Below are 20388 nucleotides of genomic sequence, written 5' to 3'. Positions count from 1 at the left end.
TATCCAATTGAACAAAAGTTTCTTACATCACAGAGCCACACTTGCATTGTATTTTACACATTTCCCTGCTTTACGATGTCTTTTCTTCTTCTTCTTCTTCTTCTTCTTCTCCTTATATATATATTTAAGTCGAAAACTCTTTAAATTATCTTTTGGCCGAATCTTTGTAAGACTAGATTTACACTTTTTTTTTTTTTTTTTTTTTTTTTTTTTTTTTTTTTTATTGTTTGAAGCTTTTCCATTGTTCCATCTTTACACTTTTAAACTTTTTTTCAACTCTATATAAATATATACAACTGTAAATATGTATATATGTGTGTTTTCATTCCTGTACCACTGTATACGAGTAAAAGCTTTTATTTGCCGAAAGAAAACGAGACAATTTTTTTTTTGTTTTTTAAAACGTTGAAATGTATTTAAATTCAGCATTCTTTGGATCGATGAACAATGCAGCTTTAATATTTTTGTTTGTTAAACTTGAGTAAATTCTTCACTTTTAGCTTGAGCTGCCTGCATGTAGAATTACTTTCATTTAATTTTTAATTTTTTTTAATTTTTTTTTTTTTCTATCTAGTTGATATTTATTAAAATAATAAAATATGCAGCAAAATGAACAATGCAAAGTTTATATTACAAATGAAAATTAATATTTATAAGTTAATACAAATTGTAGATTCTTTTTAAAAAAAAGTGAATTATTAAAGTTTTTATTCTCTTACATCAGCATTAACTGAACGGAAGTAATTTATACAAAGGAAACGTCAATTCAGTATGGAAATATAGAAAGACATGAATGATTTATTCTTTTTTAATAAAATCATATAAATAACTAAAATAAAATGTGAGATGAAATATTTTTTAATGCTATTGGCTTTTTTCAACAACAATTAAATCTATATTTGTAGAATGATAAATAATCAAGATTAAATTTTTATTAAAAAAATTAAAATTAAATTGATAAATGCGAATAATTAAATTATAGGTATACAATAATGATAAGACGGAATGATGTAGAGTAATTAGTTAAATTAGTTATCGACATTAGAAGTCAGCATAGAACAATTGATTGGTAAGACAAGCCATTAGCTACTACTGTCGTCGCTTGAACAATCTCGAAAGCGCTAAATAGAAAGAGAAAGAGAGAAGGATGAATGCCGACTAGACGGAGGAACATTCGCGTCAGGCACAATTATCCCCATAGTATAGTTGTATTCCTTCCTATTCATATATACTTGAACGACTGGGCAAAGTGATTATTCTATTCATTCTATAAGAAGTAATTCGGATGGATTGGGATGTACTACAAATGATGAGAATAATCTCAAATTACATCCTGTTATGGCTTATCAACATTACACTCAACCGCCGACATTGCTATTATTATTATTATTATTATTATTATAATAATAAATTGTGTATTTAAATATTTTTCAGATCACAAAGAATACAAAGATGGACAAGGAGATCTTGGTTAGTTATTACAGTATGCTGTTGGATGGCAATTGTAAGATGTGCTGTTGCGACAAACTCGTCAGCAGGTCCATCGACGTTAAGGCCAGCAACGACTGAGATAGTTTATCAGAGATTTGCAATTGAGCCACAGGATCAGACAGCTGTTATCGGCAGTCGGGTTACACTTCCATGTCGAGTACTTGATCAAAAAGGCCCCATTCAATGGACCAAAGATGACTTTGGCCTTGGTGCTGTAAGAAATCTCACTGGATACGAACGTTACGCTATGATTGGTAGTGATGAAGAAGGTAATCCTCTTTACAATAATATTATTATATTTATAAATCCAATACGTTTACATAAAAAAACGGTAAAAACTATTTAAATATTATTATACCAAATAATTAAACTGAGAATCAATTTTAGTTATTGAATTTTATCATATAAAAAAAAAAATGAAAAAACAAAAAAAAAATAAATAAAATAATTAATCAATTTTAAAACAGCGCATATCGAAAAAAGGATTGATCAAATACTAGCGGGTATTTTAAAATTGACATTGATTACTACACCGGTGAGCCATTTAATGAATTCATTTAAAAAAAAATAAAAAATAAAAATAAATAAAAAATAAATGAAAAACGTATTTTTAAAATTTATATTAACATACAGACTGTAATTATTATTATTACTATTGTTGTTGACTTTTATAAAATATGTATCATTAATTAAATATTATTTCAAATGCCACTTTGAGATTCGTAGATAAATACATAATTTTATGATAATAATGATGTTTGATATTTGATATTAAACAATATAATATCTATCACTTTAACGGAAAATAACATGATAGAAATGGGCATTGCCGGACATAAACCACGTAACATTTGTATATGTTTAATGCATGAACCACACAACGTGGCAACTTTGAAACACTTGTCTACTGTTGCAGTACGCGTAGACCAATCGACATTTAGATTTACCGAGTATTATATATATATATATATATATATATATATATATTATTGTCACAGAATATCAGATGCTCCGTAAATGGTTGTATCAGTAGTATATATAATGCATATGACATTGGTGTTTCATACTATGAATATGAATACTTTATGAAGAGTAACTTCTATTGATCTTAGAAAAATCAATTCCTGTTAAATATTACAACTGAATTAAAATATATTTATAATCCATACTTATCACAATGGAAATAACTGACATAATGCATACTCTTGTCGCTTAATAAAATTTATAATTTCGTGTAATAAAAATGTAACAGTGATGTTATGAAATCCTTGCAATTGAATAATAACTAACCACAAATATATAATATTAAAAAAACGCAAGCTGTACTTCAAGTTGACTGACTGAATTATTAATATCCCCTTTAGCTTAGAGGGCTCAAATTTATAAATAATTTTTATTTTGAGATCTCTTAAACAGTTCACATCACTTAGCTTTTATCACGGTAAATAATAATATACTCTAAAAATATAAATTTTTTTCATTAAATTAAGTACAATTTTATAAATTAAATAATTAAATTTTTTAGTTTTAAAAATTATAAATATCGGATATTATTTAGGTAATACACTATATACAGTTACGATGCTATTAAAAATAATTTATAAACCTAATTTGAATAATATACGTATACTATGATAGTTATTTTCAAATCAATATAAAGAGTAATGTAAACTAAAAGTTGATCACACTTGATCCTATAAACCATCATCAGCACAAGGGCCATAAACTCTCCTCTGTAATAAGCTTTTGATAAACTTTTTCTCTAGGATACTTTAGAAAAGCCGAAGGTTAAATATGTCAATGTTAAAAGGAAAAGAAAAAAAAAAAGACGTTATGAAGGAAAATTCTCATCACACAAATAGCAATAGCGAAGTTAAAGTCTCAATAGCCTCTTATGCTGCTGCTGCTGCATCAGTTGCAAAAGCATCAAAAGATATATATATCTATATATGTATATCTTACGTGTCTTGAAAAATCACCCTGAATCGTCTTTGAAATCTAGTAAATTTTCTGGGCTTAAAGCCAACCATTTAGATTGCTGGTACAGCAAAGCTCAATGTGAAAGAGAGAGTGAGAGAGATAGAGAAAGTCGTTGAATATTTAATGCCCCGAATAAATAATCGAGATAGTTGGTCGGGGGGCGTCTATTATTGCGATAGTAAATTCGATGTGATGTCGATAGCACAACGCAAGTGGTATATAGAGAGAATTTGAACGCTTTTGCTCATGGGCTTTCAAAGCACCGTCCAGTAGTCACCTTGCTGCATGCAATAACGTTCATAATTCGATGAGGGAAATTAGTAACGGTCATATATATATATATATATATATATATATATATATATATATATATATATATATATATATATATATATATATATATATATATATATATAAAGGCCCGTAGCCTAATTGACGTTACTGTTAATGCGGGCCTCTCTTTCTCTCTCGCTCTGTATGAAATTATATTTTACTCTCTCTCACACACACTATCGCCATTACATATTTTCTCTCTATCTCTCTGTCTCTGTCCATTTTAATAGTCAAAGCCCCGAGTTTATATCGACTCAGCAACTTGGATCTGACATTAATTGAGTCTGTAAATTTCATGACCATGAGAAACATACGGATTCACATCTACACCTGACATAATATCAAACATACCCGTAGGAATATTTTTTCATTTTTTTTTATTCTATTAATTTCTTTTTTCTTATCGTTTTTTTTTTTTTTTTTGTTGCTCGTTAAATAAAATTAATTTTCAGTATTATATCAAAATAGTTAATTTAAAAAAAAGCTCAACTGAGCACAAAGAGATTACAGTTTTATTACTAATATAGAACAAATTTGAACTTTCAAATATTACAGTATTAAATTAATTAAAAGTTAGATAACATTTAAGGATGATTTTAATTATTATAATATAAAATAAAAGAAGCTATATATATAAATACTCATCACTAACGGGATTTTTTGTAGGGGAGCCTGGGGCACGAAGGCCCCCTTAAGCCGGTTTTTTCTTTTTGTGGCTTTTAACCATAAAATTCATTTATTTTCCGTCGATATCGAAAGAATAAGTAGAAATTTTGCAAAAAATCGAAAAAAAAATTTGTTTTTTTTCTGGGGCACGAAGGCCTCCTCTCCAAAAAATTATCAACAAAAATTTTTTTTTTATTTCCCGTTAAGTTATGACCTTTATAATGTTTTTATGACGTTTTAGGCCAGTATGTGATGTATGAGGTAAAATGGACCATTAAAAAAAAAAAATTGTCACAAAAAAATTAACTTGACGGAAAATAAAAAAAAAATAATTTTTTCTTTATAATTTTTTTTTCGAGTTGTCCGTTTTGCCCCTCATATCACGTATTGACTTAAAATATACTAAAAACATTATGAAGGTCATACTTTGACGGAAAATAAAAAAAAAAAATTTTACCTAATTTTTGAAGAGGGCCTTTATGCCCCAGGGGGGCCTTCGTGCCCCAGGCTCCCCTATATGTGTATAATGTATACATATCTGCTGATAAAATTTTAATAACTTATTCACGTATACAAATTATGCGAGTATACATTTACAACTCTTTTAGTATACACACACACATATGTATATATATATATATATATATCGATTTACACGAGCAACATTATTCGCGCAAGAGCGTGCGGCAAATGTTTCAGAACTAATTCAAACTTGACGGTAATTACGTAGCAGGTAACGTCATTTTCGTAAGTCCAGTCCGGCTTGTACAATAAGACATATATATACATATATGAACTACAACAATTAATGTACTATTAAAATCATCATTTGAATATATGTCCGTATAGCACATTTACTTAGTAGAAACTCCAAAACATGTCAGATAGTGACAGCAATTGCAACAATTTTACCTGTGTGAATTACAGCATTATAAACTGTCAAAACCTGATGTTATATAAGTTAAGGAAATATGTAATAACAAAAGGATCAATTAATCAAAATTATTATTTATAATAAAAAATGTTTTAGGTGATTTTTCACTACACATATTCCCGGTGGAATTAGAGGATGATGGAAAATATCAGTGTCAAGTGTCACCTACAGATGACGGTCAGCCAGGTCTCAGATCAAGGTTTGCTCGATTGAGTGTTCTTGTACCACCGCAAAAGCCGAAAATCCTTCAGGGTGACTTTCTAGTTACTACCGAGGATCGAGAGCTTACCATGGAGTGCATTAGTGTCGGTGGAAAGCCAGCAGCGGATGTAAGTATACTACATACTATTATATGCACTTTAATTTTTTATTTAAGTAGTATATGCATGTATATACTTTGTAAATGCAATCAAGTTAATTTACTTGTGAAATTTATAAGCTTTAAACTATATTCGCTAATATTGTAGTCTATGGAAAAAGGAATATTTAAAATTTAAGTATATAGTATACGTCATGTAGAGTGGATCATGGACTTTTATCAAGGTATATAAACTTTATGCGGAACACGAGATGAGAAAAGAAAAGAGAATAGTAGTAAGGTATAAATTCGCATAGGCCAAAAGGCTTTAAAAGTTGGAGCGCGTTTCCCGACGACAAAAACGCCGCTGGGCGAACACTTGACAGCCGGGTAGGTAGAAGACCAAGAAGAAGTAGACGAAGACGAACAAGAATAAGAAGAAGAAAAAAAAAATAAGAAAGAGTTGCAGTTTGAAAAAGAGAAAGGGGAGAAAAGGAAGATAGGGTTGTTCTCGACTCAGCCACTTGAACCTTAGCTTTCTTCTTCCGTACATCGTCGTCGAGTCGAGTCAAGTCAAGTCAAGTCGTTTTGCCCTGCTTATACTAGAGAGATAGTGAACAAGCTCCGTACTAAGGATACTCTGACACTTGCTCTATTCTTCTAAACCTCCGTCATTTAAAACCTCAGTGTCATTAAAGTTTCACAGTTTGTTAGACTCTTCAACTCTTTTCTTCACGAAGCCTCATTACTCATGTTTAAATACGATTTAATTTTAATGCGCTTAACTTTTAACTATTTTCTTTGTTGATAGTATTTTTTTTTTTTCGTATTTTATTAGAACCTTTTTACTACCACTGCCATCCATTGACACAAACGTAATTTAACGGCAAAGGAATAAGCCAGTGGACTCTGTAAATGTATCACAGACTATACCGACTAAGTCTGACGGAAAATCTAGCTGGTATACAGCCTCTCAAAAAGCTTATCTCTTTGGAGACAAAATACGAACATAAGGGCCTAAATCCGCTTACCGAAAAATTCAGAGTAAGAGAAACTGCGTCAGCTATATATATATATATATATATATATATATATATATATATATATATATATATATGTATGCGGTAAAATAAAAGATCAAAATCGGATAATTCTTCAGAATACCAAATAATAATCCTTTGTTCAATGTATTTCATCAGTTTTTTTTATATTTACTATTCAAACTGATAAATATCATAAATAATATCTTTTAAATTCATTAATGATCAGCAAAAATAACAATAAAACTATTTCATTAAACTTGATAATAACTTAGATTGTGTGTAGTAATAACACAAAGAAAAAAGCTCTCGATTAATTTATTTGTTATTCTATAGATATCGAAGCAAGCTTATATGTATGAAAAACATAATAATCCAGTAGATTTTATGAGTCCTGAAATTTTCTTTAGTTGAAAAACAAGGCATTGTTCTCATCGCGAACTAACAACAATTCCTATCATAAATATCCTATACATAGGGACTAATTGAAAAGAATATCCATCTTTCCCCGGAGGATCTTTTATCGGTCATATTTCTGTACCCATCTTGTTTATTGTACACTTTATATATATATATATATATATATATAAAGCATAAACACTGCGGTGGCTGGATAGGTTTGTCTTGATATCTCTGTCTTGATTTTCTCTCCAGTCACGAGTGTATTTCGTACATCCAGCTGGTGGTTGCCTCTCCACCTATTATTGACAGACACTCACTGTGAAAACTACCGGCAATAAATCTCAAAGGGAATCTCTCTAATGTACTACCTCTGGTAGATTGGACCCCAGAAATACCTTTAATGTACGATTTCATTTACTCTTTTAAGTAATATATTGATACAAATGAAAAAAATAATTAAAAAAAAGAAATAATTAGACCAATACATATATACATATTTTTTTTTTATCAACAGGTGGCCTGAATATAACTTATTAGTGTAGCAAAACGGTTGTTGATATAATTTTAATTAATATCTGTCAAAATTTCTATCCATACTTTTCAATCTATCAATTTTTAAATTAAACCATAAATATATAGAGCTATTAATATTATTTACGTAAGTTAATTTTATTTTTTTGTTTTCTAGTTTAAAATTAAACGAAAAAGTTGTTTAAAACTCAAAGTACTGTATAATATATATATATATATATCTATAAACCTCAGCAGTCAATGTACAACACGGACTTTAGCATTTTATCTACATACTTAAAGTTGATCTCCCAATAGAATTCTATCATGCTCACTAGAGTTTTAATAGTTTATTCCACCCGAAGTAGCCCTCTGCTTGTACAAACAACATTTCACATAATTGACTTATTTAGTATACGTAAACTTGTTATTTCTTTTTTTTTTTTTTTTTTTTTCACAAGCATTCTCACTCGTTTATTTTTTCCCCTCAAATTTAAATATTTACCCTACACCTTGTCAAACACTTACAACATAAATATGTGAAAAATATTTTTTTATCGTCACAACATGTCAATCCTATTTCATAATTATAGTTTTATTAATCTTTATTACCATCAAAATTTAATATACAGCCTTAAACAAATTTTCTTTTATTAAACCTTGTTCAAATAACTCAATAATATAATTATATTTTGTGACGAATATCTAAATATAAGAAAAAATGGAGGGGGGAACGGCGTGAAAAAGGTGAAAAAAAAATTAAATTTTATTAGTTATTTTAATTTCCATCAATAAATTATCTTGATTTCATCAAGTATTTAATTTTTTGCACTTGACTCAACTTATCATTATTTAATCATACATTTGGTTTATTTACTGTAACATTTATGTTATCAAAAAACTTTACAGATGATAATATCTGTTTTCATCTGTCAAATTAAATTAATTCTTACAGTTATCGTATAAGTTTAAACGGGCATGTCAAACTTGGTTACTATATTAATATTACTCTTAATGAGCACCATCATGTCTACTCAAAAAAGTTTTTAAATTGAAAGTGATCGTGATGATTAGAAAATTCTTTACTTTAGAAAAATTAAATTGTCAATTGTTTAATTTTCAATATAACTTTTTTTTTCATTTTGTTGACGATTAAAATGGGTTGAAATATTGATTTATCAATTTAATATTTTATTTTTATTTATTTTACTAAATACGACATTTATTTATTTATAATACAATAAAATAAACAATACGTATATATTCACTAATTAAATTTAAGTAAATTTAATGAATAATATTAAATAATATAATTACAGATTAACTGAAACATATATATATATATATATATATATAAATTGAATTATTCGAACGATGGTATTTTAATTTAATAAAAATAATAAAATGATAAAAGTATAAAAGTAATACAAATGATATATATATATATATATAAACATAATACAAATATTGACAATATATACTAGGCATTTCAAAATAACCGTTTTTCCCAGTACGAATGAACGCGTATCCCAATGGAGAACAAATTCCCTTCACTATCACACCTTTATATACATACATGTATCTATATATATATATATATATATAAAGTGCAATGCAAATCGAAGCAGACTCGGAAATCGCCTGTCTTTCAACATAAAACCTATTGGATTTATTTTATTTATTTATGGTTGTTTTTTTTTTTTTTTTTGTTATTTTTTTCATTTATTTATTTGATAAATTGTCGTTGAAACTGTGAAAACTACGTGAATATATATGTATATGTATATCTTTTGGGTGTAGACACAATCCAACAACTGATGCACTGGCTTACTAAAGTTGGTACTAACTTTCTCTTATACTATACCTACTAAATGCAAATAAGATGTTGATCTACCGCAAGCCCATTTGACGTACTAAAGGTAGAGAGAAAGTCGACAAAAGCTCTCTCTTACCATATACATATATACATCCATGTACTTTGTATTCGTATATATAAATATATGTACAAAAAATTTAAAATGTTTTTTTTGTTAACGTTTGTCTTGGTCTTTGCTCTTGTGCTTTCCAGATTACGTGGATCGATGGTCTTGGCAATGTATTACATAATGGAATTGAAACAATCACTGAGAAATATGAAGATGGGCCACTTTTTACAGTGCGGTCTATTTTAAAAGTAATGCCACGTAAAGAACACGATAATACAACGTTCACTTGTCAAAGTCAAAATGCTGCGGATCGTACACCACAAAATGCTAAATTACGTGTTGAGGTAAGTCTTTATTAAATATTAAATAAATGCACAAGTATTAATTAACAATTCAAATGAATAATTATTACGCAATGCATGGATGAGAATGATGATGATGATGATGATGATGATGGAGAATAAGGTTATTAACTTTTAAAAGATAATAATAAGAGGAGAGAATTTCTGCATTTAGAATGAGCGATAATCCATCGTATAATTTATTACTCTTGCTAAAATTGCCAATGTTCCTTACTCTTGTTCATCTTCATCTTCTTCTTCTCCTTCTTATTCTTCTTCCACTTGCGCTCTCATTACGCCTCAGAAGATTTTCAAGACTTATTCTAATACGACGAATAATTACCAAAGTCTCTTATTACTCTTTCTCGTTCCCTTACATTATTTATCATCCACTTAACCGCTTATCCAACAACCCTCCCGATGGTATATGAATACTCGATCGTGGTTGTTAAGTATCTTAAACTACTTAAAATTTTATCACTCACTCACTCTTTTTTTCTCAATATATAGGTACGCTATGCTCCAAAAGTATCGTTGAAAATCAGTTCAGGTTTGTCCAAGAGCGGGCAAATAATCGAAGGTTCCGAATTAAGATTCAAATGCCGTGCTGAAGCTAATCCACCAGACATGGAGTATAGGTAATTGATAATAATAATAATAATAAGAAATTCGCATTTGTATAAATTAGAGACTAACATCTTTAATTAAGAGCAGCCTAATCTCTAAATATTCACTATCTCTGTAAAAACACAGTGATAATCAATGATGACGATTGGTTTTTTTTTTTTTTCTTTTTTTCGTTTTTGTTATCTCTTGTTTGTGTATTGCTGATGGTTGTTTTGTTTTTCATGTCTATCCATTCGCACATAACAATGCTTTCCGATTTCACTCTGTACAGGTGGTATATAAACGAGAAAACGGTAATCGGTGACTATACGACAGAGATGATAATCCATAACGCCACACGGGAACTCCACGATGCTATCGTAAAATGTGAAGTTCACAACGAGGTCGGCAAGAGCGAGGAAACGGAAACACTGGATATAACTTGTAAGTATTATCTTGAATACCGGGACCCGACACTGCCACTACTCTTACTACTCCGACTACTCCCACACAAGTATTATATATTTATATACATGTGCTTTTGTATTTGAATTTTAGAGATAATTTTATCTTTAGAATTTATTTTTAAACAATAATAATATATATTATTTTAATAAAGATGGACCACAATTCCGACGTCCACCAATATCTGTTGAAACGCATTACGGTGCAACAGAGATACTGCAATGCGACGTGGACGGTAATCCGACTCCTGAAATTCTATGGATTCACGAAGAATCAGATCGTACTGTAGCGACAAGTCCAAACATAAGCGTTGTCGTGAGTCCTGAAACAGCTGGACGTTATTACTGTAAAGCCCATGTACCTGGTTTTCCTCAACTTATTGGCTATGCCAACATCTTGATTCGTGCACCACCGAGCATCGTATCACAAAGAATCCAATATGTACCCGACGAAGGAGTAGTGAAGGTAAACTAACAATTGTTGTCCACTTTCATCATCCTACAATATATATATATATACCTACCGTATTTTGTAAAAATAAAATATAAAATAAAAATAAAAATAAACAAAAAAAAAAAAAAATAAATGTAGGACAACAACAGCAAAGCGAAATACGACACAGAGTTGACGTTCGATTCTGACTACAATCCTGTGCTGTATATACATTTTTATTTTATTTATATTTTTACGATAACAAAAAAATAGTAAATCCAAAGAGATTGAATAACCATGAGAAGTAAAATGTGAAGTAAAACAGTACATAGAAAAAAAAAGAGTGTCTAGCTGAAGTTGTTTTTATAATTTTTATTTTTGTTTTGTTATAAGCCTTTATAACGTATGAACAAACACACATGTATAGATTTAATCTGCATATAACCAATTTAATTACAGTCCTCATAATATCCGTATGTTGAGATATTAATTAACGATAACCATACAAAAAGGATTATATATGTATATATATATATATATATATACCCGCATATATTCAGAACAGATAATGATTTTCTTTGCAGGTTAAATGCACCGCAATATCAGTGCCAAAAGCTGAGTCTGTTGTATGGAGTTTTGCTGGTCGTGAGCTTAATTTCTCCTTCAACAATACACCCTTCTACGTACAAGAAGAGTACACACCAGAAAGAGTTGTCAGCACTGTTACACTTTTAGAGCCCATATCTACATATTTCGGAGATTACAATTGTACTGTTACAAATAGCTATGGCACAGATACTGTCATCATTAAACTCACTACGCGTGGTAAGTTTTAAGAGTCCTCCTTTCCTCATCTTGACAACAATTTATCCTTATTATTATTATTTGTTTTTCTCTTCTTGTTTACGTATACACAAAGCATACAATTTTATTGTTTATAATAACCCGTTTTATTTTTTCTACTGCTTCCAAGGACTTTATTAAATTACAAATAAAATTCACCCATATACTGTTATTATATATTTTACTTTATGCAGTTGCTATTATATTATAAAATATATATATTTTTTCTTTTTATAACTAATATTTTCAAATTCAAATAAAATTATTATGAAATATTTAATTTTTAAATTTCAATACGTAAAATAATCCGATTAAAAAATTACTGAATAAAAACAATATGTCTGGGATAACATATATATCATAAATTGACCGATCTAATAAAAAATCAAGACACTGAAGAATTAATAATAATGAATTAATAAATAGATTTAATTATTCAATATACAGTCTCGATAAAAAAAGTTTCGGATAAAAAATACAAATCGGTAATCAATAAAAAAAAATACCCGAGTTGGACGTGTCGTTTAAAAATAGAAAAAAATATAAGTTTTAAATTGAAACATGAGATTTAACCAGACGTGACGCTCAGCGTTGATTCCAGTTGATTGGCAACTTATCCTGATAATCGTTGGACTGGTCGTCTGCATTATTCTCATTGGCGTCATCGTTATTTTGATACTACACTGTCGAGATCGTATAAAACAACCACGCCCGAGATCTACTCAAGCTCAAGAGAATGATTTGCGTATGTATTTACCTAATAAATATAGTCCTCTCTAATTTAATAAACGAATAAAAAAAAAAAAAAAAAATAATAACTTTTTTTTTCTTTTTTTTCGTTATTGATTAAATATATTTGAATATAGAAGAAACAGACTCAAATCCAGATCGTTACCGTGAAAGTGATCGAAGCAGTAATCTGTCGGACGTTAAAGCAGATATACGTGCTGGATCTAGCGTGAGCAACGCCGAGAGCGTGACTGCTCTCGACAGTGAAGGTGAAGGAAGTACTAGGGGTGTAAATGCTTTAGCTCTTGCTGGCCCAGTACCCAACCCAATGGGTTATCGATACAGCGCCGACTACACGGAACCCTCGTTTCCACCTAAGAACAACGTAAGTACTTTATTTCATTTAATCGTTATTATTGTTATTATTAATTCTCTTCTATTACTTTTATTTTTTAACCAACCATCAACCTCAATTGAATTTATTAAAAAATAATAGTACAATGTACTATACTACTCCCACCTAATCAATAATACTCTGATAAAAATAATAATTATTATTATTGAAGGATGGTAGTAATAATAATGGTTACGTACCATATGTGGATTATTCACGAGACTATATGCCGCCCAACACCCAAGGAATGGGTGCGTCACGTGAATCCCTCAGTCGTATACCCTCAAGTGGTATATTAACGTCGAAGAAAATAGGTCTGAGTTCAGCCAACTTGGGCACTAATACGACACAGACAACCCCAATAATTGATCCACGATTCTCAGCTACATACGGGAATCCTTATCTAAGGTAATAAACTATTTACTGCTATACATATATGTATCATCAATTATCTTTGATCTTGATAAATAAACATTAACCCTAAAAGACAACCTTGATCTAATTATATATGTATATTAATTACGGGGTTGATTTGAACACAGAATGTCAGCGGCCGAGCAGCTCAGACACGCGCCTCATACCGCAATACCAGGGGTCACACCGGCTCCGCCACCTTACACTCAAGCTATGCGAATGAATAGTTTGAATACGTTGAATGGTGCCGGGCCACAGGTCAGTTTATTTCAATAATAATTATTATTTTATTTTTTTCTTTTAATTAATTAAATAAATAAATTCCAGGCACCATTATCAGCGCATTATATAACGGGTGGTCCCAATGGTGGAATAGCCACAGTAAAACGTACATCAGGAATTGGTACGCTGGCAACGCATGTATGAGATAAGGACTTTAACTAGAAATTAGTGCGGTTTAGTAACGATAATCATATTACAACAATAACTAATGAGTGTATTGCGTTTGATCTTGTTCCCAGTACAAGTGAATATTAATATATAATAATATGACTATTGTGTTGACTTGTTCCTTGACGTGATTGCCGTTGTCATCGTCAGAGTTAAGTGCTACAAAGAGTAGACAATGGTTTTGATCTTATTCAACAACAAGTGAATAAATCTGTGCCTTCATCACCATCATCATCATCATCACATATATATATTTATATGGAATTAACACTCAATATCAGCACAGACATAAATCGTAAATCCCAGCACATACGCACTAATACATTTAATCAAATGTCATGTGTTGTATAACATTTAAGTGTCTACGTTAATTACCATAAAATATCTCTGACTTATTACACATATATATGTACATTTGTCAAACAAATAGTTGGCATAGTCTACTTGGGATATATACATATATATGACCAGTGAAAATCATCGTAAGCTCATTCAACAACGATTTCCCGATATATTATTCGTCTAATTAATCATCAAGGAATTCATTAAGTTTATTTAATTAACGATGATATGCAAATGTCAATCGATAATATCTATATGTATTATTATACCTAGTGAATATTATTAAACTATAAATTTTCCGGGCAATCGAACTATCAAATATTAACAACGTTTAATCTCTACATTAAAAGGGATATTTACTTAATAACTTTGATACTACAAACAAACACTCAAGACTTTGTAATTCATGGAGATATTTACCAACGATTACGCGAGCATTATTATTATTATCATTCACTATCATCATACAAGATTATTGATAAATTTTAGATGATGATAATAATAATAATAATAACAGAAATTATAATTAATTTCTTGTACTAAATAAAACAAGAGCTTCTGAATGATCTAAGTTAATTAAAAAAAAAAGAAAATTATTAAATCAAACGCAATTGAAATGTGCAATAGAATATTCTCTTTAGATATATATATTATATATCTATATATATATATATGTATAATTAGACACGATATTGACAATCTTTGACTTATTGTCATAAATTTCCAATAAGCATTTCATCAAAAACTTTATTTAATTTTTTTTTTTTCATTAACTCGAAATATACGTCAATTATTGCCCAAATCATCTGAAATAATTTTTGTCTAGATTCATAAATATTTTCTTTTATTAATTAGATTGATTTATTATCAGAATTTGGGCAGAATTTATTTATTAATCTCACGGCAGTTTCCATTGGCCTGATAGATAAAAAAAATGTTTTCTTTTTTAACTAACCGGGCTTTTGCGTTAGTGGGAATAATACAGAATAAATAAATAAATAAAAAAAGTTGCTATTATTTTTTTTTTTCAAATAGCCGTGTTGTCTATAAAAAATATGTAGTTAAGTAATTTAAATAATTAAATACCTGTTGTCAATATAAGTATAGAGCCTATAGTTTGATGGCACTAAAATAATTTTATTAAAATAAGCATGTTCGTGTCGAACGGCTTTGTGTAAATAAATGTATGTATACACATATATAAATATATATTAGATAATAATTTAATAAATAATATAGAGAAAATAAAAAATTTTAAATTGCCTATTAAATTTGGCAGAATTATATTATATTGAAAGCCAGCCACTCTATTAGATATATTTATATGATATATATTTTTTTTTTAATAATAATAAAAGCTACTCGTTATTGATACGCGCAATTAATTATTCTTTTTTAAACTGTATTACGTAGCCTCATGCTATAAAATAGTAATAATAATAATAATTATAATAATTATAATCTATGCAGCTCAATGAAAATATAATTTGCGGTAAAAATAAAAAAATTAATCAATTGCTATTAAAAATTAAGCAAGTCGTCATTGAGTAAAAAAAATAAAAAATCAGCGTCAAAATGTCAATATTTATAGATATATAAATTGTTCAACAATAAGAGCAATACCGCTGATGTATGCATTATAAAACAGGGTCGTCAATCAATTAATAAAAAAAATGAAAAAAAAAAAAAAAAAAAAAAAAAATATTGAGAGGCTGCGTATGACAGTACAATTGAATATAAAGGTAAATATAACGAGAATAAAATTAATTGAATATTGAACAAGAATTAATAATGCGTTGGGTATATGGACTAAAAACGAGTTTCTTTTGATAAAAAATTAATAAGTGTCTCTGTAATATATTATATAATTATGTATGTATATAACTGAAATTATTGCTCATCACCGTATTTCATAAGTTTAGTTAGAATTGTGACTGTGAATCACTGTAACGAAATCTCAAACTTTTTTTAACGAGATTTTCCTGAAAATTAAATTTTTTTAAAAATTGAATATTATTGTAAATTTATCAGTGCATACGATGCACTTAAATAAAAAATCGTTAAATTAAATCTCAATTGGAATAATTGAATTACATATTATCTTTAATTTTCGGCTTCCGATGTGTCTTTCAATCGAGGCTCTTTAAATAGAACAATTTACATAAAAAATGGATCAGTGATTTAAAAGCTAAATAAAATTTTAAGTACGTGTCAATAACTGTAAAGAAATAATAATATAATTGCGGCATTAAAAATAACTAAAACTCTTGGCTTTATTATACGTTGAATTGATCGATTATGTGTAATATTTATATATATTGATAACGTTAACTGTTAACTATTTAATATTTTTGTGCAATTTAATTGCGCGTTATTTGCGAAAGTAGGTATATATTTATAATCATAATAATATTAATTATTATTATTACACATATATACAGATAGATTATCTGCAATAAATTATTAAAAATGAGAAAATAAATATTTTGCTTATTAAAATTCAAATATTATAGATAATATAATAAATATTGAAAAAAAATTTTTTTAAATTATTAATAATCTATTGAAAGACGCACCGACAAACGGAAAAATAAATTTTTCTATTATTACGAGTATGTACGTAGAATTATAAATGTATACTATAAAATGAAAAGTAAAAAATAATTGCAATTACTGTGACAAACTGACCTGTGGTAAAATGTTAAAATTAGAAAATTTTATATTGTTTTATTACTCGACAATTTACGCCTTCTTCATCACAGGTCATTAAATATTGATTAATTGATTAGTTGTCAATTATTAATTAAATTATATAAAATTAATTTAAATTTATAATAAAAGTGATGTCTGATGCTCATAATCGATTAAATGTCGATTGTAGAAAAAAATAATAAATTTAAATTTTTAAAATTCCAATTTGAAATTTAAAAAAATATATATTAAATGCTACGAATATTATTCGTCCTCTGAATGAACGCTTCAATTGTAATAACTTTAATTTATATTGAAAGCGTAATTATTCGATAGTAAAAGTAATTAAATAATTCTTATATTCCGATATTATAAAATTAGTAAAATTATTGAGAATTCAATTTTAGGCAATACTATATATAGAGATTAAATACAAATATATCTGTATTATATTTCAATAATATTCATTATATTTAAATGCAAAGTTTTCCAATACGTTGATACTTTCCATACTTTAATAATTATACACATATATATATAACATATAAATTATACTGTATTAGGTTATTTAAAAAAAAGTGTAACAATTATTTGGTATAGAAAATTTGTAATTATTACAGTGAGATTGAGCCAGAGCGTTAAATATAATTAATTCATTATTATTTCATTAAACAAAATTTAAAAAATCCCTAATGATTCTACACAAAATATTCAATATCATTCTTTGCATTTATGAATCATCAGAAAGTATGTGAATTTTTAGTAAAAGTAAAATAAATGAACAAAAAAAAAATAAATAAATAAAGAAATACTTTTGCGTACTTATGTGGCATAGAACAAAATATAAACTATTTTAAATTTGACTGAAAAATATAGCAAATAATATATATAAATACTGTATATTTTTCTCAAGGTTAAGCTTTCACGTATACAGTATAGTTATTTCTCTACAGTAAAAAATGTAATGTATTATATATATATATATATATATATATATATATATATATATATTATAATTTTATTTATAAACCGTTATTTATATTAATATCTCCGTGAAATAATAATATTATTTTTAAAAAATAAGTAATGCAGAAAATTTTAAAATGTAAAGATAAGAAAAGATTTTGAGAATCAAAAGAAACTTAAATCACTGGATTAAATGTAAATTGGTCATTAAACGAAAATTAATTAACGTATAAAATTACTATAGTATTTTAAAATAAAATGGCCCGAGTACAAAATGTAAAACATAATTTATGACGAAAAAAAAAATATATAAAAATACAATTATTTTACAGCATAAAGCTTAGCACAACAATTTAGTTGTAAATTTAATATAATTTGAATATTAACTAAAGTGTACAACGTTAAATATTGCGCATTCTTAAACTATTTTCAAATTAACGCAAACACATTTGAAATTGTTTTTGTTTAAGTATTTAGCAAGTTTTTCCTTTTCTTCTTTTTTTCTGCTTTTACGATGTTTTGAAACTATTCGAGTTATTGCGTTCCACTCGAGTTTCATCTACAATGCAAATATATACACATATATACACGTACTATAACGGACAATAGAAAGGGCCATTTAATACTTTGGCGCTGTTCCATGCAGTCAAGTTAATTAGCTTTCAAATACCCAAAATAAATAAATATATATATATATATATATATATATATTGTCAATTAGTAAAATGACCAAAATAAGACTGTTAATTATATTATTTTTACACAGGTTTAAATCTTGCTCTTTAAATCCAGCACTTTAATTTTTTTTTACCTCATAATAAAAGTTGAATCACTTTTAAATTTATCAAAAAAGTCAAAAACTTTAAAGATATTATTCTTTTTTATACTATCAATTAATTTATTTGTTATTAATTTTTTTTTACTCAATGCTCTTGTAATTATTTAAAATTAGTAATATCAATGTAAAAAAAAAGAGTTAATTGATTTTATATTAAAAACTTTGATTAATCTATGTGTAATGTACAGTGCGCGAAAATTATTGAAAAATATAAACCAAAATGTATGAAAGGAGATAAGTGGATTCAAAGCAATTTTGTAACATTAACTGTTGAAAATATTGAGAGAGCATTGATTACAATGTTGTATAATAATAATAATAATAATAATAATAATAATAATAATAATAATAATAATAATAATAATAATAATAATTAATAAGCTAAAGGTAGTAGCACCCCTCCGACTTTGCCTTGTAAATATGCTGACGATACCAATCAGTAATAAATAAAAAAAAAAATAATAATAATAACTGTCGGTTATTAACATCTGTACATTTAAATTTCGTGCACAAATACAACAACAACAACAATTTAAAACCACTGCTTAAAAAATTTGATTACTTCATCAATTAAATTATTAATATCAACATTTTTAAAAAATTAACATACTTATAAAAAATAACAAAAAAGCTTGCGATAAATTTCTTTAAAAAAAAAAAAATCTAAATTTTATGAAAAACTTCCTCCGTCAGTGGTGCCTAGACATAAATATTAATTATCTTATTTATTGTATAAGATCTTTCGTTTATAAGCAACAATAACACCTAACATTATTTATTTATGTGTATATATAAACAATAACACACACACAAAACATATCGTATTGAACATTCATCCTACAGCGTGCCAACAATATTTTCATTTTTACTATTATTATTTTTTATTTTATAATGCCCAGAAATTGAATAATTTTTATACAATTATTTTAATAACTCGTCTCGTTTCGTTAACGATAATTTTATATTTTTTTTTATTATAAATATATATATATATTATTATTATTATTATTATTATTAATGGATGAAAACAATATTTTATTACCAAAGACAATTTTATTTTATGTTGTACATGCTTTGTATTTTCTATTTTGTTTATAATTATTATTTTATAATTTACAACGTGGATGCCACGTTTAAAATCAGTATCAAATAATTTACTGATGCAAAGTGCTTTAATTTTTTAAATTATGTTTTTATTACTTGTATTCATTAATATAATATGCAATAATTTTTTTTTTTAACAGCCATCTTACTATAAATTTTATGTATATATTTTTCTTTTTTTTCTTTATTAACAA

General features: G+C 27.3%; 1 protein-coding gene across 3 annotated transcripts in view; it reads left to right on the top strand.

Moving 5' to 3' along the window:
* The window catches only part of LOC103573690 (irregular chiasm C-roughest protein), a 31576-nt gene extending 15685 nt beyond the window's left edge, over window positions 1-15891 (top strand). Inside the window, exons 2-13 of one of the 3 annotated variants that reach the window (XM_014443510.2) lie at window positions 1435-1760; window positions 5501-5733; window positions 9723-9923; window positions 10431-10558; window positions 10819-10970; window positions 11146-11456; window positions 12008-12248; window positions 12868-13011; window positions 13133-13380; window positions 13562-13797; window positions 13932-14061; window positions 14131-15891. In XM_014443510.2, the coding sequence (XP_014298996.1) occupies window positions 1435-1760; window positions 5501-5733; window positions 9723-9923; window positions 10431-10558; window positions 10819-10970; window positions 11146-11456; window positions 12008-12248; window positions 12868-13011; window positions 13133-13380; window positions 13562-13797; window positions 13932-14061; window positions 14131-14229 (2449 nt within the window). In that variant the 3' untranslated portion in view covers window positions 14230-15891. Of the gene's footprint in view, window positions 1-1434; window positions 1761-5500; window positions 5734-9722; window positions 9924-10430; window positions 10559-10818; window positions 10971-11145; window positions 11457-12007; window positions 12249-12855; window positions 13012-13132; window positions 13381-13561; window positions 13798-13931; window positions 14062-14130 lie in introns of all 3 variants that reach the window. The other 2 variants (XM_014443509.2, XM_053737305.1) reach the window with 2 other exon arrangements.
* The last annotated feature ends 4497 nt before the right edge of the window (window positions 15892-20388 follow it).

This window comes from Microplitis demolitor, chromosome 3 (genome assembly GCF_026212275.2).
Source record: "Microplitis demolitor isolate Queensland-Clemson2020A chromosome 3, iyMicDemo2.1a, whole genome shotgun sequence".
Classification (NCBI taxonomy): Eukaryota; Metazoa; Arthropoda; class Insecta; order Hymenoptera; family Braconidae; genus Microplitis; species Microplitis demolitor.
This window is presented reverse-complemented; position numbering and strand designations above follow the sequence as displayed.